General features: G+C 41.2%; 1 protein-coding gene across 19 annotated transcripts in view; it reads left to right on the top strand.

Moving 5' to 3' along the window:
• Positions 1 to 25,583, top strand: part of GIT2 (GIT ArfGAP 2) — a 58,586-nt gene that overhangs the window by 14,866 nt on the left and 18,137 nt on the right. For 4 of the 19 annotated variants that reach the window (XM_036448972.2, XM_036448959.2, XM_036448954.2 and 1 more), the window contains 9 exons: positions 884 to 978; positions 9,941 to 9,986; positions 10,124 to 10,129; positions 11,549 to 11,600; positions 16,087 to 16,159; positions 16,408 to 16,505; positions 17,513 to 17,624; positions 20,914 to 21,056; positions 22,986 to 23,135. In XM_036448972.2, coding sequence (XP_036304865.1) covers positions 884 to 978; positions 9,941 to 9,986; positions 10,124 to 10,129; positions 11,549 to 11,600; positions 16,087 to 16,159; positions 16,408 to 16,505; positions 17,513 to 17,624; positions 20,914 to 21,056; positions 22,986 to 23,135 — 775 coding nt within the window. The remainder of the gene's footprint in view (positions 1 to 883; positions 979 to 9,940; positions 9,987 to 10,123; positions 10,130 to 11,548; positions 11,601 to 16,086; positions 16,160 to 16,407; positions 16,506 to 17,512; positions 17,625 to 20,913; positions 21,057 to 22,985; positions 23,136 to 25,583) is intronic. The other 15 variants (XM_036448961.2, XM_036448956.2, XM_036448975.2 and 12 more) reach the window with 10 other exon arrangements.

The following is a 25,583-nucleotide window of genomic DNA, read 5'->3' as shown; positions in this document are numbered from 1 at the left end:
ATTAATTGTAAGATACTTCCTGATTTCATAGATGTTTACAAAATGAGGGGTGGGGGGAAGATGTGTATCACAGAATCAAAGTTGTGCGATAGGGAGAATATTTTGTAGTGCCTTGAATGGTAGAAAGAGAAACTGACAGAAACTAACTTCATCTTTTAAGAATAAGAGAGCCCTCAGTATATGATATTGTCATTTACAGTAGGATTTTTTCATGGGTACCAAGCATATGTGCCTTGTTACTAAAAGGATTTCAAGCAGCTTATATATTTATTTCATGAATGAAGAAAGGCAAACTTAATATTTTCTGTTATGGAAATTGAAGATAAGGAGGCTAAAGCTACAGGTGTGTGTTAGGTTGGTCTGTGTCTCTGAATTGAGGACCACATGTTACTAAACTCTCATCCCGGTCAGACGGGCTCCATTGGCACATCTAGTGGAAAGACCATCTTTAACATATTGATGTCCGTACTCATCCATCTTCACGGATTCAGAATTTCCAGGGGTGGGGCTGGGATAGCTGTATAAATTTTATAAATTTTAAAACACTTGTTAATTTTTGAGAATCTCTATCTTAGACCATTTATTAATTTTATCTTCTGCCTCATTAGATGAAGTTTTATTTACCTGATAAGTCCTTGAATTCTTTATTAAGTATTCTGCCTTTTACATAAAAGAAGAGGGAGTATTTCAGATTATGAGAACAGTTTATAAATATGGGAATCAAAGTAGAACTTGACAGTTTACCTCACACAAAAAGGTTGATTATTCTAAATAGTCATGTTTGATAATTGCTCAGTTGGCTCAGGAGACATCTCTGTCCTTTTTTATTCTAGAGCCATTGGCTGGTGAGCAATATAAATGGTACTTTGTTTTCTCTTGGTAGGCAAGGAGGGCACCACGAGCTGGCAGATCGCCTTGTAGAAATACAGTATGAGCTGACGGACAGACTAGCCTTTTATCTCTGTGGCAGGAAACCAGGTGAGTGAAAGGACCTCAGCCTCTCCACACCTCCAATTAGTCAGTCTCTGGAAAAACAAGTTGGGGCACTATTATTTATGACCTCTGCTTTAACATATCCTCCAGAACCCTGTGAATAAGGATTTCTATTGGAAATGATAACTACAGCATTTTCAGTTTTATATAAAAGATGTTAGTCAAATCTCCTTGAATTTTAGCTTTTATAACTTTATTTTAGCTCTAGATAGTGACTGTTTCACACATCAAAGTGCATAATTAAACCAAAACTGAATGTGCATCACAGTTCTTGGCATGCAATGGGACTAGGAATGCAAGAGGAAAGAATTCACTTTTGTAGTTATTTGAAGAATTCTGTCTAAGGAATGTAAAAAAGTCCAAAAGTGAATTTTGCCTTTAAGCACCTTTATTGTTGAGGTGGAACTGGGGTCATTAAACCATGGTTCAGTTGGTCAAATCTAGTCAATGACCTGTTTGTTTGTTTTTCAATGACCTGTTTTTATTTTTATTTATTTATTATTTTTTTAATTTCTTTTCTTCTTTTTTTTTTAAATATATTTTATTGATTTTGTACAGAGAGGAAGGGATAGAGATAGAGAGTTAGAAACATCGATGAGAGAGAGTCATCGATCAGTTGCCTCTTGCACACCCCCTACTGGGGATATGCCCGCAACCAAGGTACATGCCCTTGACCGGGTCCCTTCAGTCCCCAAGCCGACGCTCTATCCATTGAGCTGAACCGGTCCCGGCTCAATGACCTGTTTTTATTTATTTATTTATTTGTTTGTTTATTTATTTATTTTTTAAAATAAATTTTTATTGTTCATATTATTACAAATGTTCCTTTCCCCCCCCTTCTCACCCCACCCTCTGCCCTTTCCCCACCCCCCATTGTCCTCATCCATAGGTGCACAGTTTATGTTCAGTCTCTTCCCACATCCCCCCTCTCTCCTTTTCCCCAAGAGTAAACAGTTCACTCCCCTTCCATACCTCTGATTCTATTATATTCAACAGTTAATATTGTTCATCAGATTTTTTTTTTTTAGTTTCCTTGGTTTTTAGATTCACTTGTTGATAGTTACGTATTTGTTGTTCATAATTTTTATCTTTATTTACTTTCTCTTCTGAAAGAACCCCCTTCAGCAATTCATATAATTCTGGTTTGGTGGTGATGAACTCCTTTAGCTTTTTTTTATTAGAAGCTCTTTATCTGACCTTCGAATCTGAGTGATAGCTTTGCTGGATAGATTATCTTTGGCTGTAGGTTCTTGCTATTCATCACCTTGAATATTTCTTGCCATTCCCGTCTGGCCTGCATGGTTTCTGTTGAGAAATCAGCTGACAATCGTATAGGTGCTCCTTTATAGGTAACTACCTTCTTTGCTCTTGCTTCTTTTAATATTCTCTGTCTTTTGCTCTTGGAATTTTAATTATGATATGTCTTGGTGTGGTCCTCTTTGGATTCCTTTTGTTTGGAGTTCTGTGCGCTTCCTGGACTTGTAAGTCTAATTCTTTCACCAGGTGGGGAAAGTTTTCTGTCACTATTTCTTTCAGTATGTTTTCGATATCTTGCTCTCTCTCATCTACTGGGACCCCCCATAATTCTGATGTTGGTTCGCTTGAAGTTGTCCCAGAGGTTTCTTACATTATCTTCAACTTTCTGGATTCTCTGGCCTTCTTGCGTCTGCGGAGGAGTGTCTTCTGGCTCTTTATGTTCCAAATCTTTGACTTGATTCTTGCGATCTTCCATTCTGTTTTTAGGACTCCATAAAATATATTTTATTTCAGACAATGTATTCTTTATTTCTTGTTGATCCCTTATTATTTCTAGTTGATCCCTTTTCATATCCTCATAGGTCTTGTTTATTTTATCGGCCTTTTCTAGGAGATTCTTGAACAACCTTATAAGTGTGGTTTTGAACTCTATATCCAGTCGCTTTTTGTCCTCCATTTCTTTTGTTTGTGATCTATTTGGTTTAGGCATTTTCGCAGGCAGCTTTCCTGATGGGGCGGGGTTTCAGGGTGGAGCCTACAGCCTTGGCTTCCGTCAGCCCCGCCCTATGCGACTCCTGAGACTCAGGGTCCTTCAGTACTTGTTGCCAGCGCCTCTGAGAGAAAGGTGCCCTCGATTTTCGCCTCCTGCCAAACTATCTATGCTCTCCCCCAATGAGTCTGGTATTGGGGTTCAGTTCAGTTGGAAGTGGAGTTGGAGGTGGCGTTCAGAGCAGTCTGGAGCCCCTGTCACCTTCCCGTCAGGGCAATCCCGCGGCACAGCCGGCCGGCCCTTCTCTGCGCGCAGTGTGCGCGCCTCCGGGACCTCCTTTCGCCGCTTCCCCGGAGTCCCGCCTTACAGCCCGGCTCCCTATGGATGAGCCTGGGTCCCCAGGGTCTGGCCTAGAATTGGGGTTCAGAGCAGTTGGAGCTGGGCCCAGCACAGTAGGAGCTTTTCTCTCCTTCCCGCTTGGGACCGCCAGCCAGGCACTCAGCCGCCCCTCCTCTCTGGCTCCGTCCTCTCCACGTGCCGCGTGTCTCCGTACCTTGGGCTTTTACAGCTCCTCCGCGCTTCCTTCTGGTTTTCTCCTTGCTTATTGTTGTCGACTTTCCTGTAGTTCTGGGTAATGTCCATTTTATATTTTAGTTGTATTTTGTTGAAATTGTTGTGTGCGGCTGCGGCTAGTTGCCTACTCGAGCAGCCATCTTGGATTCTCCCTCAATGACCGGTTTTTAAAATAAAGTTTTATTGCAAGATAGCCAGGCCAATTCCATATTGTCTGTGGCTGCTTTTGCACTATAGAAGCAGAGCTGAGTAGATTGAGTAGTTGTGACAGAAACCATATAGCCAGAGCCTAAAATATTTATCTGGCATTTTACAGAAAAAGTTTGCCAACCCCTGATGTAGAATATCCACATACATGAGCATAGTGGTTCTCCACTATGAGAACCAACATAGAGTTAGGAGCCCCTGATTGTGGGGCCAGTTCCTGGTGAGCTGGAGTGAGCACACCCACCCTGTCTCTCTAGAATATAATTAAAAACCCTGGACCAGATGCATGGAATAGCTATTTAAGGACTCTAGCTCTGGATTAGGGAATTCAAGGTACCATCAAGCTGGTGGTGAGTGCCGTGTACTCCTGATAAGGCCTCTACGGCAGCCTGAAACTGGAACTATATAACAGATGCAAAGAAGCCTTCTCCGTCTGGTTGAAGTAGGACTCCTGCAGGACAGACTTGGAGGATTCCCTTTTTTATTTTTTTCCTCCCTTACCCTAGCCAGTGGTCGGGAAACTGTGGCTCGTGAGCTACATGTGGCTCTTTGGCTCCTTCTTTGTTCTAATGCCACTTCTTCAAAATAGACTCGCCCAGGCCGAAAACCGACTTCTGCACACAGGCCATGAAATTTCAGTCACACTGTATGTGCGCGCCCACACATGGTATTTTGTGGAAGAACCACACTCAAGGAGCCAAAGAGCTGCATGTGGCTCGTGAGCTGCAGTTTGCCAACCACTGCCCTAGCCCCAAGGCAGTCCTGTGGCTAAATCAGCCTAAATCTCTGGCCAAAAGCATGAGGGGAATCCTGATGGCTTTTATTTTTCTCTGTATTCTCTCACCATTTGGCCCAGGAGGTAGAACCTAACCTACTAAAAAAAAAAATACTGCCCAGCCAGTGTGGTTCAGTGGTTGAGCATCGACCCATGAACTAGGAGGTCATGGTTTGATACATGCCTGGGTTGGGGGCTCGACTCCTTAATGTAGGACATGCAGGAGGCAGCCAATTGATGATTCTCTCTCATCATTGATGTTTCTGTTTCTCTTTCTCTCTCTGAAGTCAATAAGAACATATTTAAAAAACAAAAAAAAAAATTAATACTGTCCAAAAAATGTAAGGAAGACTCAGTTTCACAACATAATATTTAAAATGTCCAAGATAGCCCAAACTGATTTGGCTTCAGTGGATAGAGCATCGGTCTGCGGACTGAAAGGTCCCAGGTTCGATTCCAGTCAAGGACATGTACATTGGTTGCCAGCACATCCCCAGTGGGGGGTGTGCAGGAGGCAGCTTGTCGATGTTTCTTTCTCATCAATGTTTCTAGCTTTCTGTCCCTTTCCCTTCCTTTCTGTGAAAAATCAATAAAATATATTTTTTTTAAAAATTAGCCGAAACCGGTTTGGCTCAGTGGTAGAGCGTCGGTCTGCAGGCTGAAAGGTCCCAGGTTCGATTCCGGGCAGGGGCATGTACATTGGTTGCGGGCACATCCCCGGTGGGGGGTGTGCAGGAGGCAGCTGTCGATGTTTCTCTCTCATCGATGTTTCTAGCTCTCTATCTCTCTCCCTTCCTCTCTGTAAAAAATCAATAAAATATATTTTTAAAAAATTAAAAAAATAAATAAATAAAATGTCCAAGATACCATTCATAATGACTTTACACTAGGGAAATCCCAAATACTTGTTAAGGAAAAAGTAGTCAATAGACACCAACCTCAGATGACCCAGTTGTTGGAATTATCAGACAAAAAATTTTAAGCAAACAGGAACACCATGCTCTAAAAAGTGTGAACATCTTGAAACAAATAGAAATGTAGAAAATCTCAGCATAGGGAATAGAAGATAAAGAAATGAACCAAATAGAAATATTACAACTGAAAAAATATAATTCACTGGATAGGCTTAATATCAGATTGGAGATGATAAAAGAGTAACTAATTGAAAATAGATCACTAGAAATTATCTTGTTTTGAAAAATAGAGAGAAAAAGAGTGAGAGAAAAATGAAACTAGACAGCCTCAGGGACCTGTGGAACAATAGGAAAAGGTCACATCTGTATCAGCAGATTCCCAGGAGGAGGTCAGAGTGTGATACAGAAAAAATGCTTAACGAAATACTGGCTAAAAACTAAATTTGGCAAAAGAAATATGCTTATAGATTCAAGAAGCTCAAAGAATTCCAAAAAGAATAAACTCAAATAAATTGTCACTCAGATATATTAAAATCAAACTGCTGAAAACCAAAGACAACAAAACATTCTGATACTGCAAGAAAATAAATGACACCTAGAAGAACAATTTCTTAAATGACTAGATTTCTCATCAGAAACCAATGATATGAAAAAAAAGTAGAACAATATTTTTGAAGTGCTGAAACAAAAAAGAGTTGTCAATCCAGGACTCCAATTTTCAGTGAAAATAACTCGAGAATGAAGCAAAAAAAAAAAAAAAAAAAAAAAAAAAGACATTTTAAGGTGAAGGAAAAGAAGAGAATTGGTTGCTCTAGCTGAAATGCTAAATAAAGCAAGTTCTTTGAGTAGAAGGGAAATGATACTGGGAGGAATCTTGGAGCTTTAAGGAATGAAAGAAAAGCATCAGAAATGATAAGTATCTGGATAAAAATAACAGCTGTTTTCCCCTTAAATTCTTTAAGACATGTATGATAGTTTAAAGTTAAAATTATAACATCTGGTTTGGCTTTCAACATATGTCAATGTAATAAATTTGACAGCTACAACATAAAAAGGGAGAGAAATATGGAGGTAAAATTGCCTTTTTAAAATGGTAAAATGGTATTTCTAAGTACAATGTAAAACTTTGTGTATTATAATCCCTAGCACAACCACCAAAAAAAGACTACATACAATGATATATGCTCAAAAATTCTAGAAATAAAATAGAATATTAAAAGTTAATCAAATAAACAAAAGATATTTTGATTGAAAAATATTCAAAAAAAGAAGAAGAAAGGAGAGAGGAACAAAAAACTGAGGCCCAAGCAGAAACTAGTACAATCATAGACTTATATCCAGACATTGCAATAATGACACTAAATGTTCCTGAGCTAAACACACCAATTAAAAGCAGACATTATCAGAAAATTTAAAACAGAAAACAAGCCCTAACTGTATGCTGTCTACAAGATACCCACCTTAAATATGATCTTATAAGGCCCTGTCCAGGTAGCTCAGCTGGTAAGAGCATTATCCTGATACGACAAGGTTGCCAGTTCAATCCCCAGAAGTGGGTGTGCAGGAGGCAGTCGATCGATGTTTCTGATCAATACAAATGTGTTTTTTTTTTTAAATAAGAAAGTCTAAAACTCTTGCCCCTGCCAGTTTTGCTCAGTAGGTAGTTGGCCTGTGGACCAAACGGTCACGGGTTCAATTTCAGTCAAGGGTACGTACGTACCTGGGCTCGTGCAGGAGGCAACCAGTTGATGTGTTTCTCTCACATCAATATTTCTGTCTTTCCCTCTGTCTTCCACTCTCTCTAAAAATCAATGGAAAAATATCCTCGGGTGAGGATTAAAAAAAAAATAATAAAAAAATTTAAAAAAGTTGGCCTTTTTAGAGTGAGTAGAGATTAGGGTTATAGGCTTCAGAATGGATCATATATCTAAATAAAAACATAAAACTAGAAACTAGAAGAAAACACAGGAGAAACTGTGATCTTTGACTAGGTAAAGAACTTGGTTGTAATATCGACAGGATAAGCCATAAAATAAAATGTTGATAAATTGGACTTAGTCAAAATTTAAAAATTTTGCCCTGTAACAACTAGTTAAGATAATGAAAAGAGTCCTAGCCATTTTGCTCAGTGGATAGAGAGTCAGCCTGAAAACTGAAAGGTCCCAGGGTTGATTCCAGTCAAGGGCACATGACCAGGTTGTAGGGGATGTGCAGGAGGCAGCCGATCAATGATTCTCTCTCATCATTGATGTTTCTACCTCTCTCTCTCCCTTTCCCTCCTCTCTTAAATCAATAAAAATATATTAACAACAACAAAAAAGATAATGAAAAAACAAGCCACAGACTAGGAGAGAGTATGTGGAAATAACATATCCAACAAAGGATCCAGAATATTTATACAACTTTCTTGGATCCAGAATACTTAAAACTCAACAGTAAGAAATAAATACAGGGCAGAGACAATATACAGAAGACAAGTAAATCAACCACTCAGAGAAAGACAAATATCACATGATCTCACTCATATGTGGAATCTAAAGAACAAAATAAACTGATGAACAAAATAGATCTATTGACATGGAATCTCAAAGGGAAGGCAGGGGTGGGTGGGTGGGTGGGTGGATGAGAAGAGATTAACCAAATAATTTATGTGCATGTATGCATAACCCATGGACATAGACTATAATGTGGTGAAGGCCCGGGGCAGGGGAAGGAGGTGGGCTAGAAGGGGTCAATGGGGGGGGGGAGAGTGGGGAGGGAAGGGTACATCTGTATAACTTTGAACAATAAAGATAAATTTAAAAAATAATAATTACATGAAGAAAGAAGCTTAATATCATTAGTCATTAAGGAATTGCAAATTAAAACTGCAGTGAAATGCCACTACATATTATAATTACTAAAATACAAGTAAAAATTTAAAAACCTGACAATTCAAGTTCAGGTGAAGATGGAAAACAACTTAAAAAAATATATATATATATATATATGTATATATTATTGATTTTTTTTTTCAGAGAGGAAGGGAGAGGTATATATAGAGAGAGAAATATCGGTGAGAGAGAAACATCAATCAGACGCCTCCTGCACACCCCCCACAGGGGATGTGCCCGCAACCAAGGTACATGCCTTGACCGGAATCGAACATGGGACCTTTCAGTCCGCAGGCCTTCGCTCTATCCACTGAGCCAAACCGGTTTCAGCGAGAAACAACTTTAACTCCCATACATTGCTGGACAGAAAGCAAAATGATACACTACTCTGGAAAAGTTTCTTGCCAAGTTAAACATATATTTATTTATAATCTGTTGTAGCAATCCTACTCCTAGGTATCCGATATACCCAAGAGAAACTTATATTTACACAAAAACCTATATATGAAGGCTTATAGTGGCTTTATTCACTGACACATGATCAGTGTTTTTCCAGAAGCTGTATTAGAACGGAGTTAGCTAACACTGTAGAAAACAGCCCCTGCCTGGATCTGCCAAGACCACCTGTCCCAGTCTAGACTTTTATACTAATTGACTAGAGGCCCAATGCACGAAATTTGTGCAAGGGCTGAGACCCTGGCTGCCACAGCCCTTGCTACCCTGGCTTCTTCTGGAATGTTGTCTCGATGGTTGTTACAGTGTTCCGCCATTTGGTCAATTTGCATATTACACTTTTATTATAGACTAGAGGCCCGGTGCATGAAATTCGTGCATGGGGGGGTTGTCCTTCAGCCCAGCCTGCACCCTCCTCAATCTGGGACCGCTGGCTCCTAACTGCTCACCTCCCTGCCTAAACCCCTAACTGCTCCCCTGCCGGCCTGATCGCCCCCAACTCCCTTCCCCTGCTGGCCTGATTGCTCTCAACTGGCCTCCCCTGCTGGCCTGATATCGCCCCTAACTGCTTGCACCTCCATACCAGCCTGATTGTGCCCCTAACTGCTTGCTCCCCTGACAGCCTGATTATCCCTGTCTGCCTCGCACCCCCCCCCCCCCGCCCCCACCATCCCCCTCCCCACCCCACCACCACCATTGCTTTGTCTGGAAGGAAGTTGGACGTCAGGAAGATGTCCGGCAGCCCGGTCTAATTAGCATATTATCCTTTTATTAGTATAGATTAATTTGAAGGTGAGCCACCAAAGCTCAAAGAACCCCACCCATGCCACCTGGAGAGCTAATGGAAGCCTGCTGTGACCTAATTCAGCTCTCTAAGCTTTCTTTCAAAGGCTGAAGGTCATCACTTACACTGGGGATGAACAAAGCATAAGGATTAGAGTGAGAGAGGGCTTTCTGCTCAATGATGTCTAGACTTCTGTACCAAAAGGAAAAGGAGAATACAATCCTTGCTACTAACCAAGTCTTCGGGAACTTGTAGCCAGTTTGGCAACTTAAGTTCTCCCACATAATTCATAATTATGGGAAGATACTAATTACAAAACAAACTGAGAAAAGAATGGCGGTGCTCCTTTACAGATCTTACCAATATTTATATGAACAAACTCTGCTTTGGTTTCTGTTTCAGATCACAAAAATGGACAGCACTTTATAATACCTCAAATGGCAGACAGGTAAGTTCATTTAAATACCAATTAATTTTATCTGTCTCAAATATTTCCTTGGTTGTATAGTGTTTAAGTGTATAATATTTTGTGTTTAACAAGCCCATACATTTTTCTTTTTTACGGCTATACAATTTGGAAATAAGACGGCTGTAAGTAAACCACCATATAAAACTTAAGTTTGAAAGAGCACAAGTAACAAATTTACTAATATGAAAATTGGAGTCCATGTATTAGTTGTGACAGTATGTCTGTAGATTATGTTCAAAGAATATTTCTTTATTATAAGAGAGTATATTCTTTGTCTATAACTGGGATTGGCAAGTTTTTATGTTGTTGTTAAAGGCTAGATAGTAAACATTTCAGACTTTTGGGGCCATACAGCCTCTGTCACAACTACTCAACTCTGCTGATGTAGATGAAGCATCCATGACACTATGTAAATGAAGGGCATGCCTGTTCCAATAAAATGTTATTTTCAGATACTGAAATTTGAATTTTATATGTAATTTTCACAAATTATGAAATACTATTCTTCCTTGCCCCCACCCCAACCATTTAAAAATGTAAACATTTTAGCTCATTGCTAAACAAAAGGTGGGCTGTTACTGTAAGGTCAGATGATTTTGAAGATGCAGGAATGAACCCTTAATTTAGCCAGTTATCTTTGCACAAATACTGTCAAGAGTTTATGAAATGATTAATTGCTATTCTAGATGTAATCTTGCCATTCTGGTTTTTCACATTCTGCCCTTTTGATATTTTCTTCTACCATGCTTTTTTTTAATACTTCAAAACTGGTGACTTTTCTCATTTGTCTTTTATTTATTTATTTAAATATATTTTATTGATTTTTAACAGAGAGAAGGGGAGAGAGATAGAGAGCTAGAAACGTCTATGAGAGAGAAACATCGACCAGCTGCCTCCTGCACACCCCCTACCGGGGATGTGCCCGCAACCAAGGTACATTCCCTTGACCGGAATCAAACCTGGGACCTTTCAGTCCACAAACAGACACTCTATCCATTGAACCAAACTAGTTTCGGCTCTTATTTGTCTTTTAATTTAATAGGTGATTATTTTTCTTTTAACATATTACATGATTATGATATTTCAGTTTTTAATTATTTTTAATCCTCACTTGAGGATATTTTCCCATTGATTTTTAGAGAGAGACGGAGAGGGAAAAATAAAGAGAGAGAAACATCGATGTGAGAGAGACACATCGATTGGTTGCCTCCTGCATGCACCCGACCAGGGCTGGGAGCTAGCAACCAAGGTACGTGCCCGTGACTGGAATTGAACCCAGGACCCCTTTGGTCTGCAGACTGATGCTCTACCCACTGAGCCAAACCGGCCAGGGTGATGATAGTATTTCTAGAAGGAGTTATTTTCACCAAGTTATTCTGTTCAAAGTTTCCTCACGGACTCTTTTAGGCTATAGAATTTTTGGCTCTGACCATGAACTCTAATGTCTTGCTCCCTTGGCCAACTTTATCTTCTACAGAGTTCACACACACACACACAAAAGATTTTATTTATTTGCTTATTAGTTTTGTACATTTTCTTAGCAGCCTGGATTTGTCTGAATTGGCAAAAGCTGCTAAGAAGAAACTTCAATCTGTGAGTATCTCTATTTCCTAGTGAACTCCAGTATGGGAACTGTATCCTGCATTAACCTGTTCTTTACTATTGCATCACATGACTATTTCATACCCTTAGCTGCTGTTAAACAGAAGCAGACCATTCAGTATATAGCCATGAGGACTGGAAGTACTGTATGTTCAGTATACCCAGCGTATTGGCTCTGCTTCAAATAATGCCATTTTTCTTAGTTATTTTAAATGCTAAGACTGTGCTTTTGCTATTAGGAAGTTGTTTCGCCTTATAAGAGTTCCTTGTTAAAAAAAATAAAAAGAGACCCTGTTTCTTCAAATGTAAATAAGTATAAGTGGAACACAGTTCTTGGGATCGCTTCCTGTAGCCTCATAGGCTGCTTAGATGGATAAAAGCAGATGCTGGAACGGTGAGTACCAGAGATTCACTTGCTGCCATTGGGATCCAGTCTCGGCTGTAACTCTCTGGCCTATCCCATGCCATTCCCAGAGCTTTATAAATGTATGCTTGAAAAGCAGGGGCCTGCCCCGGTGTGTGTTCAGAGTTTGTCTTGGTCTGCCGCTCAAGCCTCACTTTAATCTGAGTGTTTCTTCCCAGCCTGCCCACCTTAGGGTTAGGAATCTACCTCTCTGGGACGAATTCTCTGTGTTTAGTCCCCACAAATGAAGCTTCACTAAAGCGCTTCCTCCCTTTTAACCACCAGATTAAAAGGTGTTCCCATTGCTCTCTGGCTCAGAACCAAGGTGGTTCTTTTTTGTAGCCCTAAGGACATCATCTAACTCTCTCACCGTCATTACCTGCCCTGCCTCCCATCTTGTTCCCGTGTGTGCCATTCGCTGCCACCTTCAGGTACTCTTTCAGAGTCCTCTTTCCCCCTTTCCTGCAGCGTTCCCCTTTCCCCACTCCATCCCTTTCATCAGTCAGCAGCTGAAAATGACCACCTTCACAACGTAGGTAGTGGTTTTCCCAAAGCCCAACGGAAATTGCAACTCCTCTAATTTATGGCTTTCTCTTCATTCCCCTTTTCTCAGAAAACTCTTTACTAGAACATCATATAATATTAAGTACCAAATATTACATAAAATGAATTTATCCTTACTACTTAACTGTAATATGAAATAAATGTATTTTATGCAATTTGTTTGGTGTCTCTGTGTTCTGTATGGTTTTGTGAGTCTATGTTTTATCGCCTTTTTTAATATATATATATTTATTGATTTTGTACAGAGAGGAAGGCAGAGAGATAGTTAGAAACATCGATGAGAGAGAGTCATCGATCAGCTGCCTCTTGCACACCCCCTATTGGGGATATGCCTGCAACCAAGGTACATGCCCTTGACCGGAATCGAATCCGGGACCCTTCAGTCCCCAAGCCGACGCTCTATCCATTGAGCCAAACCGGTTTCGGCTTTATCGCCTTTTTTAAATTAAGGAGGTCATATAGTTAAGATGATAAGCTTTGGAGTCAGCAATAAATATTCTGTGATTTCCTTTTAATTATGTAAACCAATTTTTATTTTAAATAATTCTAACATTAAAGATAAAGCCCAAGTTCCTTTTGACTATTTTACATTCGCTAGGCTGACAGCTGCATGAAAGCTGGGGCTATGTCTGTAATATCTCTAGCACTAGGGAATGTCTGGAACCAAGTTGAGAGCAGCTCTCAAGAACTCGGATTCTGCATCAGACTGCTCAGGTGCAGATCTCAGCTCTGACAGGCTCCTTAGCCTCTCTGTGCCTTGGTGTCCTCTCCTAGAAAAGAGATTATATGTAGCAGGGGTTGCAGCTCAGAACTGCTCAGGGAGAGTGAGCTGCTGCTGCTGTTGACCCCACCTGTGGTCTCCTAATTGGTGAGAAGAATATTCTCGCAGCCAATTATATTATAATTGCCAATTCAAAGTTTATCCTATCTCTATTCCTCCCTCCATCTCTATCTTATTCCTTCCTTCCTCCCTCCCTTCCAAAAAGCTAAGAGAAATATAGTAAGACTAATAATGTATTCCTTGAATTAGCAAATGTTAACATTGTGAGAGACTTAAACTTGGATCTCAGATCTATTATCATTTATTGACTTTGTTAATTTAGGTAAGCTACTAACTTCTGTGCCTCAATTTCCTTATTTGTTATGTGGAATAATAAAAGTTACTATTTCATAGAGGTATTGTGAATATTAAATATGATATTAGCGCAGTGCCTTGGATGTAAACCCTTAATCAGTATTGCTGTTGTAGTTATTGTTAGTACTAACATTAGCTTGTACCTCCTAAAAGGAAAGAGAAAAGATACTCATGATTAAAGTTCAAGTTTTCAGTCCTTCATCAACTTATCCAGCAAAAGACTCAGAGTTTATTTTGTTATAAATGTAATGTAACCACACTAGAGAAAATTTGGAAAATAGAAAAGGGGAATGGATTCAGCCTCAATATTTTGGAATACTTCTTCTAATTATTGTTTCAGGTATCTTTTTAAAATGAGGCTCGATCATAATTTTAGAATTTTATATCCTGCTTTTTTCTTTTTCTTTTTCTTTTTTTAAAATATATTTTATTAATTTTGTACAGAGAGGAAGGGAGAGAGATAGAGAGTTAGAAACATCGATGAGAGAGAGTCATCGATCAGTTGCCTCTTGCACACCCCCTACTGGGGATATGCCCGCAACCAAGGTACATGCCCTTGACCGGAATCGAACCCGGGACCCGTTAGTCCCCAAGCCGACGCTCTATCCATTGAGCTAAACCGGTTTTGGCTATATCCTGCTTTTTTCACCCAACAATGTATTGTATCCATTTTAGTGAGTTCCCATGAGGTCTGTGCAGCCAGCATTTAAAATAGCTGAATAAAATGCCTTGTGTCAATGTGTGATTGGCTGTGTACTGAGCCCCATCTCAGTGCCAGGTACTGTGTGGGGATGTGAAGAACACAATAGAGAACAGAGCAAATTCAGTTTACGCTCACAGAATGGGGAGAGGTCAACTAAAAACTAACAGCCACCTGTTGTCAGGGTGCATTTGTGAGGAAAAAGCATAGAGAGAGCCGGAGACACCCTGGCAGGGGCTTAGCCTCATCTGGGTTAGGGAAGACCCTGCCTTTGACCATCCTGGCTGCTGCCAGGCAGGCACCTAGTCTGTGGGGAGTATTTTGTTGGCTGACCCTGCACAGCATACGGATCAGACAGCCTGTCCCTTGTTGGGGCTGCTCAGTTCTGGGGAATGGGGCTACTACTGAGGAAGATAGTAAAGAGGCTTAACCAAGGTCTGGTGATTTTATATATATATATATATATATATATATATTTAATATTTTATTGATTTTTTATTAAGAGGAAGAGAGAGGAATAGAGAGTTAGAAGCATCGATGAGAGAGAAGCATCGACCAGCTGCCTCCTGTACACCCCCCTCTGGGGATGTGCCCGCAATCCATGTACATGCCCTTGACCGGAACCAAACCTGGGACTCTTCAGTCTGCAGACCGATGCTCTATCCACTGAGCCAAACCGGTTTCGGCTCTGGTGATATTTTTTATTATTTTACTTATTTTTGTTAATATGAGGATATTTTTTAAAATACATTTTTACACTTGATCTTAGCTAAAAGGTCGAGAAGCGATTTTTTAAAACACATTTTTATTGATTTCAGATATATGTATATTTTAGATATATGTATATTGAGATACATATATATCTTAATGATGAGAGAGAATCATTGATTGGCTACCCCCTACATGCCCCACATGGGATTGAGCCTGCAACCTGAGCATGTGCCCTGACCAGAATCAAACCTGTGAACTCCTGGTTCACAGGTCAACGTTCAACCACTGAGCCATGCTGGCCGGACTAAGGATATTTTTTTCCATTGATTTTTTTAGAGAAGGGGGGGAAGAGAGAGAGAAACACTGATGTGAGAGAGACACATTGATTGGTTGCTTCCTGCATCTACCCCGATGGGTTGGGGATCAAACCTGAAACCCAGGTATGTGCCCTTGACCAGGAATTGAATCTACGATCCTTCAGATTGAGAGCCAGCACTCTAAACCCTGAGCACCCTGGCCAGGGCAGTGATATTTTTATGCGATGGCAACTTCTCTCCTCTCAAAATTGCATGTTTTGGCATCTTTATCCTGCCAAGGGTTTATGACCCCTTATATTTGGGGACATTGGCAAACATTCTCAAGAGCAAAAGAGAAGACTTCAAGTTGATATCACATGAAGAGTAGAGCACTAAAACTTGTGTTTGAGAGAGGCGCTTTAGATGTCTCTTACCTCCTCTGTAGCACAGCCCTGTCTGCACACCAGAGAGTGAGGCTGCTCTGGGAGGCAGGTCAATCAGGATCTGCGCTCTTTTGGAAATGTTACTGTCTGTGTTACAGTGGGTATTTCCTAAGCACTGGCTCTGCATAAAACATTGGAGGTAAAAGGGTGAATAAGTCACAGTCCCCACTCATTCTGCTAGTGCTAATCCTTGTCCCTTGTGTTCCTGATTTTTTTTACTTTCAGCTAAGTAATCACTTGTTTGAAGAACTTGCCATGGATGTGTACGATGAAGTTGACAGGCGAGAGACTGATGCAGGTGACTTAACGTGGGGCTTTATCTAATATGCTTGTTATCGGTGGGCAGTGACAAGCTGCCAGCCTCAGTGTTTACTTGCCCAATTGTTCCTGTCCTGATAACACGTGTGTGCACATTTCCTCCTGTGTATGTTGGCTTCGGAGTGTGCTTCCTTGAGTCTCCCTAGGAAGGTGGGGCTGCGGTTCTCAGAGGAGCAGTGGCGCACCCATGGTGATGAGATTCTGTCTCTGGCTTTCTCCCCTGGCTAGTCTGGCTTGCCACGCAAAACCACAGCACCCTGGTGACCGAGACCACCGTCGTTCCCTTCCTTCCGGTCAACCCCGAGTACTCATCCACACGGAACCAGGCAAGTGGCTGAGTGTGAAAAGTGACCAGGGTGATATTTTGAGAACAGTTGATACCTTGGTATTTTTCTAAGACAGGTATTTTAATATTTTTTATTCAAATATTAATGGCCTTTATACACACACACAAACTTAACAAATTGGTAAGAAAAGCGGTAGGTAGCAGTACATGCCTGGGCAAGAACACAATTCACAGAAGAAATATAAATGGCCTTTCATGTGGAAAAAAATAAACAAAGCAACCTAAAGGCATTAATGAAAGTTTCATCAATAAAATAATAAAGTGTACAATAAGAGGTACTCAAAACTGTTAAGGATCTGGCTAGATGGGCTTTCTCATGCTGCAGATAAGCGCTTCAGTTGTTCCAGACTTTAGAAAAACAATTTGCTAACTTATTTCAGAAGCCTCAAAATTAAGTGCCTGTCCTTTCTGATGGGAATTCTTTATTTGGGGATATGTTCTAATAAAATAAAAATACAGAGATTCGTGTACAATGAACGATGTTCATTGAAGCTCTGTATGTAGCAGTAGAGCATTAAAAACGGCCTAAGCACCATCAGAAAGAAAGAAGTTGATAAAATTAGGAAGGTCTTTTTAATTTTTATTGATTAATGGATATATATAATGATGGAATCCTGGCATATAGACTATAAATTTATCTTGCAATTTTAAAATTTTCCTCCAAATTAATTTTTTATTACTACATCTATTTAAAAATGGCTTGATAATAGGACGGGGGAGCTGTAAGTAGAATTAATTTAGTTTTGTTCCCCAAAATATATATGCATTGTGAGAATTTAAATGTTATATAGTTATCCTATGTAAATGTTTTTAAACTGATGGCAAGGAAAATGTTAATGTTGGTTCAGTTTGGCTATGGTTGATGATGCGTTAATCATGCTGGAAGGTCTTTGCCAAAGTCTAACAATAGCCTGACTATTTTTATGTGAATATTTATGTGTGTATTTTGACATTTGGGAATATTTTCAATTATTTTTTCATCTTCAGGGCAGACAGAAATTAGCTCGGTTTAATGCACATGAGTTTGCCACGCTGGTTATTGACATTCTCAGTGATGCCAAGAGGAGACAGCAAGGCAGTCCTCTCTCTGGTTCAAAAGGTAACTGTTTCAAACCAGTTTTGCTTCTTTGGTCTTCTAAATTTCACACAAGTGCTAGATTTAAAGTTATAAAATGATTAGAGCAGTCATCAGCAGAATAGCTTAAAAAACCCTAGAAGTTTTATTGGTATCATGTTGGGGGAAAAAGTTTACCTCTGTGAGCCCTGGTGATTTACAAATATTTCAACATTATTAACTCTGTTCAAATATGTGTATCATATATGTGACTTTTCCCTCTTGTGTCACCTATCTTTATACCTATAAAGTTGCATCCTGAAATTAACTGACTTAGATCTTGTTAAAGTACATAAGAAAATAAGCCCTCTTTATTGAAATTACAGCTCATCTGCTGTTGCTTACCTACAAAACTGAGTTCTAGCCCCAGCTGGTGTGGCTCAGTGGATAGGGCGCTGGCCTGCAGGTTGCAGGGTCCCAGGTTCAATTCTGGTCAAGGGCACATGCCCGGATTGCAGGCTCTATCACCAATGAGGGTGTGCAGGAGGCAGTCCATCAATGTTTCTCTCATCATTAATGTTTCTATCTCTCTCTCCCTCTCCCTTCCTCTCTGAATAAAAATATATTTAAAACAAACAAAACAAAACTGGGTTCCAGATGTTTAAAGTTTGTTACTATGAGCTTGAGATGCCAACCGTGAGAATTACTGTGGGTTAAGTTGTAGACAGCACGAGTGCCTGTTTCCGTGCCCTGTAGAGGTTTGTTCCATAACTCAGGGACCTGTCTCTGTGCATAAGAAATGCTGCCTTGTGCCACAAAACTGTCTTCATAGCTTTTTTCTAATTATAATACATTTTATTGTAAAACATTTAAACAGAAGTACATACCATAAAAAATAAGTTTTCAGTCAATATTATATTCCCAAAGACAGTAAGTACTCACTAACTGACAACAATTTGTTCTTGATTTTACTGGTTTGACCAGGAGTAATCAAGTTCTAAGAAAGCTTATTAAACTTTGGTGAAGATGCAATGATAAGGGTCCTTTAATAAATATGGAGTATCAAAATGTACACTTTTGATTTGGAGGTTCTATTTCTAGATGTTAATTGAGAAATAATCAGAGGTGTCATATATTTCAAATATTTACAAATATTTCAACATTATTAACTCTGTTCAAATATGTGTATCATATATTATATAATATTGAAAACATTAGAAACATAACATTTAGTCACGTATTTGAATAGTATTGCACAGACTTTCTTTTTCAGAGAATATGTAATGACAGTATAAAATAATATTTTTTAAAACTATACATATTTAATATATTTTTATTGATTTCAGAGAGGAGAGGAAAGAGAGAGATAGAAACATCAATGATGAGAGAGAATCATTGATTGGCTGCCTCCTACACACAGCCCACAACCTGGCCATATGCTCTTACCTGGGAATCAAACCGGGACCTCCTGATTCATAGGTCTACACTCAACCACGGAGCCACACTGGCTGGGCAAATAATAATTTTTAAAAATATATATGTTTTGTTGATTTTTTACAGAGAGGAAGAGAGAGGGATAGAGAGTTAGAAACATCAATGAGAGAGAATCATCCATCAGCTGCCTCTTGCACATTCCAGGACTGCTGGCTCCCAATTGCTTGCTTGCCTGCCTTCCTGATTGCCCTTGACCACTTCTTGTTCGCCTGATCACCCCCTATCCACCCCCTTGATAGCCTGATTGGTGCCTAACTGCTCCCCTGCCAGCCTGATTGCCCCTAACTGCCCTCCTCTGCAGGCCTGGTCGCCCCCAACTTCCCTCTTCTGCTGGCCTGGTTGCCTCTAACTGCCCTCGCCTGTAAGCTTGATTGTCCCCAACTTCCCTCCCCTGCAGGCCTGGTCACCCCCCAACTGCTCTCCCCTGAAGGCCTGGGCCCCCCCCCCCCCCAACTGCCCTGCCCTGCAGGCCTAGTTGCCCCCAACTTCCCTCCTCTGCTGGCCTAGTCACCCCTAACTGCCCTCCCCTGCAGGCTTGATCACCCCCAACTGCCCTCCCCTGCTGGCCATCTTGTGGCAGCCATCTTGTGTCCACATGGGGGCAGGATCTTTGACCACATAGGAGCAGGCATCTTGTGTGTTGGAGTGATAATCAGTTTGCATATTACTCTTTTATTAGATAGGATTAGATAGGATAGAGGCCTGGTGCACAGGTTGGGGCCAACTGGTTTGCCCTGATGGGTGTCCTGGATCAGGGTGGGGGTTTCCTTGAAGTGTGGGGTGGCCTGGGCGAGGGCCCTGTGGTGGTTTGCAGGCTGGCCTCGCTCCCCCGTGACCCAAGAGGAGGTCCTGGGATCTGGGATTTATTTATCTTCTATAATTGAAACTTTGTAGCCTTGAATGGAGGCTAAAGCAGGCCAGGAAGTTTGGCTTCCTCTTGTCGCCAGGGAAACCCAAGCCTCCTGCTCACTCTGTGGCTGCAGCCATTTTTATTGGGATTTATTTATCTTCTATCATTAAAACGTTTTAGCCTTGAGCGAAGGCCAGGGCTGACCAGAGTAGGCGGAAAGCTTGGCTTCCTCCTTCACCAAGGAAACCCAAGCCTCCTGCTCCCTCTGTGGCTGGTCGCCATCTTGGTTGGGTTAATTTGCATACTCACTACTGTTTGGCTGGTGGGTGTGGCTTGTGGGTGTAGCACAGTGGTGGTTTATTTGCATATTACTCTTTTATTAGATAAGATAGATGTGTTAGAGCCCATTGAATCATCCCTGCTCCCTTATAGACCATTCCTTTCTAATATGCACATGTGTTTGGCTACTGGGTCATTCTGTTTTTTCCTCTCTCACTGGCATCCAGCTGACTAAATACCTGTGCCTGCTCTTTGAGCACCTACTTTTTAGGCTCCACTTTAACAATCTTTCTATCTTGACTTGATGTTACCTGGTTAATCACAATTAAGCTTGCATTAGCACAGCTTTATCTTCATGATTTGGAGCTATACTCTATCTCACTAAATGATTAGAAACTTGGGAACCAGCCTCCTTTGATCAGCTCTTTCATAAGCAATCTCATTATTTGCCCACATTTGGTGAGTAGCTCAGGGGGATGCTTAAATCTCTCTTTGCAGTTTGTAGTAGGCTATCTGTCTGGTTGCTATTGCTGTCATTTTTTTTCAGTCTTTTAAATAGCAACCCAAAAATCCTCCCAATAGTCTTTTTGGGGAAAACTTTTTTTTAAGGCCCTGGCCATGTTGCTTAGTTGGTTAGAACATTGTCCCAATAACTTTTTTAAAAGTTTTTTTTTTTTAGGCCTGAATAAAGTTATTTGCTTCTATTGATAGACAATGTGGAGCTCATACTGAAAACCATCAATAACCAGCACAGTATTGAGAGTCAAGACAATGACCAGCCGGACTATGACAGTGTGGCGTCAGATGAAGACACAGATCTGGAAGCCACTGCCAGCAAGGCCAACAGGCAGAAGGTGAGAGGACTCACAGGAAGGGAGGCTGTGATTCTTTTAAACATCTCTTCTCCTGCCCCGTGGAAGTGCTGGGAGGTAGAGTTGAGTTCACTAACGAGCTTGGGCCCAGCAGAGGTCAGGCGAGGTAAGTGGGAGTCCTTTGTCCCTGAGTCATTGCTGAGTCACATAGCCCTGCTGCAGTTGTGACTTTATAAAACTTGTGAGGAGGGACTGTGTGTTTTATTCTTTCAACAAATGTTTACCAAGGACTGCTCTGAGTAATACTCCCCTGACCGAGTCTGGTCCCTTTCCTGTGAGGCTGTCACTGCCTAAGCGGAGAGGCAGCTGCAGTACGAGGCCCACACTGATGCATGTCATAGACAGGAGCCGAGAGGAGACACAACTTGTTGCTGAGGGGTATAGCGTAGGCTTTGTAAATAGGATGGCTCTTCACATGTCTTAAAGGGTGCATTGGATTGGTCATGTGAAAGGCAGGGAGGAGTGGTCTAGGCAGAGAGAAAATGAAATAAGGGCATCTGGTTGGGGGCGAAGGGGGTGGACTGGTGATGTGTAGAGAGCCTAAAAGGAGTGGGAACTAAGGCTGCAGCAGCAGGCGGAGGTCACACCATGTGCCAGACTGAAGAGCACATGGCAGGCGGAGCCGAGCCCAGGAAGCTTTTAGGGAGAGCAGGAGGCAGTGGCGAGCCATTTTGGGTTCCGTATTTTGGGAGGAGTATTTTGGAAGTTCAGAGAGGAGAGGAAAGGAACCCAATCAGGATACTACCCAACGGCTGGCCAGACCACGTGAAGGCTTGGCTGGGAGGTCCAGATGGAGAGAGATCACTGTGGCAGAGTGTGAGCGCACCGAGGAGCAGCAGGGGTTGGCTGGTCCACCCTCTGCTGAATCCCCAGGACCTTGGCCCTGACCTAGTCCACAGAGGGGCTCCGAAAACTTTTGAGAATGTGTGGGCAGGAAGATGGAATAGACTAGCCTTGGCATTAAGTTGGATGTTTGAACGGGGGAGATAAACTTACAGAACATTTGTCAGGTTTGTAGCTCACATGACTGTGAGAATGGTGGTGCCATTGGCAGATGCAGGGAATGCGGAGAGGACAGCGAGAGTCACGTGTCTGAAACATCCCTGCCAGGTTTTCCTAGCAGCACTGCTTTTCTCGGTGAAAGTGAAGGTCATGGCAGGACCCTACGGGAAAGGGTCCTCTGTGGACTGACGGGCCTCCCACTCCTCTCTGCGCTGCACACCCACTCCCTCTAGCTGAGCTCTGCCACTGGCTGAATGTTTTTCTTCTAGACAGCCATCTGACTAATGTCCTCACCTTCTTCAGGCTGCCGCTCACATCTCACCTCCCCAAAGGCTTTCCCCGTCTGTCTAAGTAAAATGCCCATCTTCATCCCTACCTGAGCTCCCTAGCCCCTTACCCTTCTCCATGTTATCCATTTCCTACTACACTTACCACCTTCAGTCAGACTGTATAGTCACTTGTTTTTATTCCTCCCCCCGCCCTCACTCTGTTGGATATAAATGCCATGGAGTAGGAATCGTAGTCTATTTTCTTTTCTTATATATCCCCAGAACACTGCCTGGTGCTCAATAAACTTTTGTTTGAATGAATGGATTAAAGAATGAATAAAAAGAAAAAATGAATGAGCAAGGAAAGGCAGACAAGACAAGTGCATTTAGAGAGTCATTGTCAGAGTAGGTTTATAGCCCTACTGCCTATTTTGTTAGAAAATATTGACTTTAAATTTTTTAAAATATTATAGTAACCCCACCTTTATGTTTTATTTTTGCATTACCCTCAGAAGCCTTGATTTAGTTTGATTAACTTTGCAGTCCAGCTGGCATGGTCAGAATTTGAAATTCTTTAGCTGTTAGTCTTGAATGTTATCATCGTCTCAGATTGTGAACATTTTCCCCAATTTATTTTTAGAGCCTAGATTCAGATTTATCAGATGGACCAGTCACTGTGCAGGAATTTATGGAGGTCAAAAACGCTCTAGTGGCTTCTGAGGCCAAGATACAACAGCTAATGAAGGTGAATAACAACTTGAGTGACGAGCTGAGAATTATGCAGAAAAAGGTAACATGTTAATAAATGCCAGGATGATTGACGCTTTAACCCCTTAGTATAAGGAAGAATCCCAGGCATGACACTTGTGGTTAGAGGGAAGAAAAAACAGTTATTGTAACCTAAAAATCTTTGGGCCAAGCTGTCTTTTTGGAAGTAGTATTTGGATATTGCAGGTAGCTTTGATAAGTAAACACAGAGTAAGTGTCCCAATAGAAGAAAGCCACAGCCTGTTGGGTGCTTCTATCAGTTGTAGTAAACCTTGCACCATTCTGTGCCTCCTGGGATCCTGGATGTCACTCCGTGGATATGATTCTTCCTATTGCTCATTCTACAATACAAGAATAACCATACCGGAAGACAGAGCAGATGAAACCCCTGTTTATCAGCATTACGCATCATACCCCACCCCGCACCATGCCAGGGGTGCTGTCCCTCTTCACTCTTATTCTGAGTCATTATCCACCCCCGCCCTGGCAGCCCCGTCCTGCACCCCCACTTTCCTTTTCACCAGTGCTTCACTGCTAGTTTATGATTCCTCAGAGCTTAGAGCAGGGCCTGCACAGAGCAGGTTCTCTGTGAATATAAGCAAACATTCTGTTTACAGTAGTGAGAGATGTTCACTAATAACCCCATAGGCTTAGCATTTTCTCGTTCACTACCTTTTAAGAGAGTCAGAAATATATGAATATATTAATCCTTAAAAGAAGTGTGGCTAACAGTAGCATGGAATTTGCTTAAGATGTGGATTACATATGTAATTTTTTATGAGAATTCTAAGAAAGTTGAAAATTTCGTCCTTCAATTCTCCACAATATGGATTTTGTACACTTCCCTTATACAGAAACAAAACAAAGGCATTCGCAGAGTCATGCTTCAGAATCATGATCAAGAACAGAGGACGTGGTGCAGGTCATCTGTGGCTGGGCCCTTTTCAGTGATGCTTCCTAAAGGAAGGCCACAGAACTAAGGGGCTGTGCCCTCTGCTTGTCAGGGAAGTACCCTGCAGTGCGCCTTGGCCTGGGCGTAGTCAAGGGTTCTTCTGGTGCTGAGTTCTAGATCATTTGTGGAGACCTTTTTGAGATAGAGATAGCTATCATAGGAGGGGACACGAAGATCAGTCAGATTTTAACCTAACACTTGTACTCTGCCTCGCTGGCCCTGGTATGCAGCCGTAACACAAGGCTTGCACTTCCTCTGTCTTTTCTGAAATACCTGTTTAATAAATTACAGTTTGACCCATTAATTGAATTAATAATTTCATTGAGGTGCCTTTTTCTGAAACATGCTGACGTTGCCACTGTAAATCAACCTGTTAAGCATCAGCTTTTTGATTCTTTAATGCTCCTTTTAGTACGTGTAGAAATTGCCAGAGATAACCTATCTCTGAAAGCAAATGTCTTAGGCTTCTTTAAGAAATATAGAATGAAATTATTTACTGTTGCTCATGGATTATTTCCTCAATTCTTGGAAAAGCTTTTGATTTCTGAAACTATTGGACTAGCTGTAAGTTTTTATTTCCTGTTATACTCCTTCCAAATAAAAAAAAAATGGTCTAGTTCTCATTTAGATAAGTATTCTGATTCCTCCAAGACGTCCCTCTAAATAAAGAATACTAAAGTTCTTAAAAATTGAGACCAGGAACTTGTGCTCATCAAAACACTTGCAAGCAAAATCCAGCCTGGATGTTTCAGAGACATGAAACATCCTTGTCTTAAACACTCTTAAGAGAAGGCTTTTACATAGACAGACATGTGACCAGACACCCACTCCTTCCCTGGCAGGCATGTGTCAGTTAAGCTCCTCACTCTTTGGACCTTGACCATTTCACTTTAGGATATGGGTTCCCTGGTACATAGTTTTTTTTTTTTTTTTTTTTTTTTTTTTAAATATAAAGCATTGAGTTTTTTTTTGTTTTTTTTTTGTTTGTTTTTTTTTTACTAATATATTTTATTGATTTTTGTACAGAGAGGAAGGGAGAGAGACAGAGAGCTAGAAACATCGATGAGAGAGAGTCATCGATCAGTCGCCTCCTGCACACCCCCCACCGGGGATATGCCCGCAACCAAGGTACATGCCCCTGACCGGAATCGAACCCGGGTCCCTTCATTCCCCAAGCCGACGCTCTATCCATTGAGCTAAACCGGTCCCGGCCCCTGGTACATAGTTTTGACAGGCACCTTACGCCTGTCTGTGTCCTGGAATGCCGGGATTTTCCATGGCTGCTTGTCACTTTGCAGCTGTGGTTCCTTCTTTGGGAAGGGAGTTGCAGATATGTGAGGTCCTGAAAGCCTGTGTGGTGTAGGAGCAGTCCTTAGTGGGTCACTCTTCGAGAAAACGGAAGATGAGGGTATTTCTCTGACAGAGGCAGTACGCCAGGCTTTTCCAGAAGTTTGGCACTATTAATATAAAGTATGTGAGATATGTTTATTTAACAAAGATGTATTGATTTTATTTCAA

The sequence above is a fragment of the Pipistrellus kuhlii genome, unplaced genomic scaffold (genome assembly GCF_014108245.1).
Source record: "Pipistrellus kuhlii isolate mPipKuh1 unplaced genomic scaffold, mPipKuh1.p scaffold_m20_p_20, whole genome shotgun sequence".
NCBI lineage: Eukaryota > Metazoa > Chordata > Mammalia > Chiroptera > Vespertilionidae > Pipistrellus > Pipistrellus kuhlii.
This window is presented reverse-complemented; position numbering and strand designations above follow the sequence as displayed.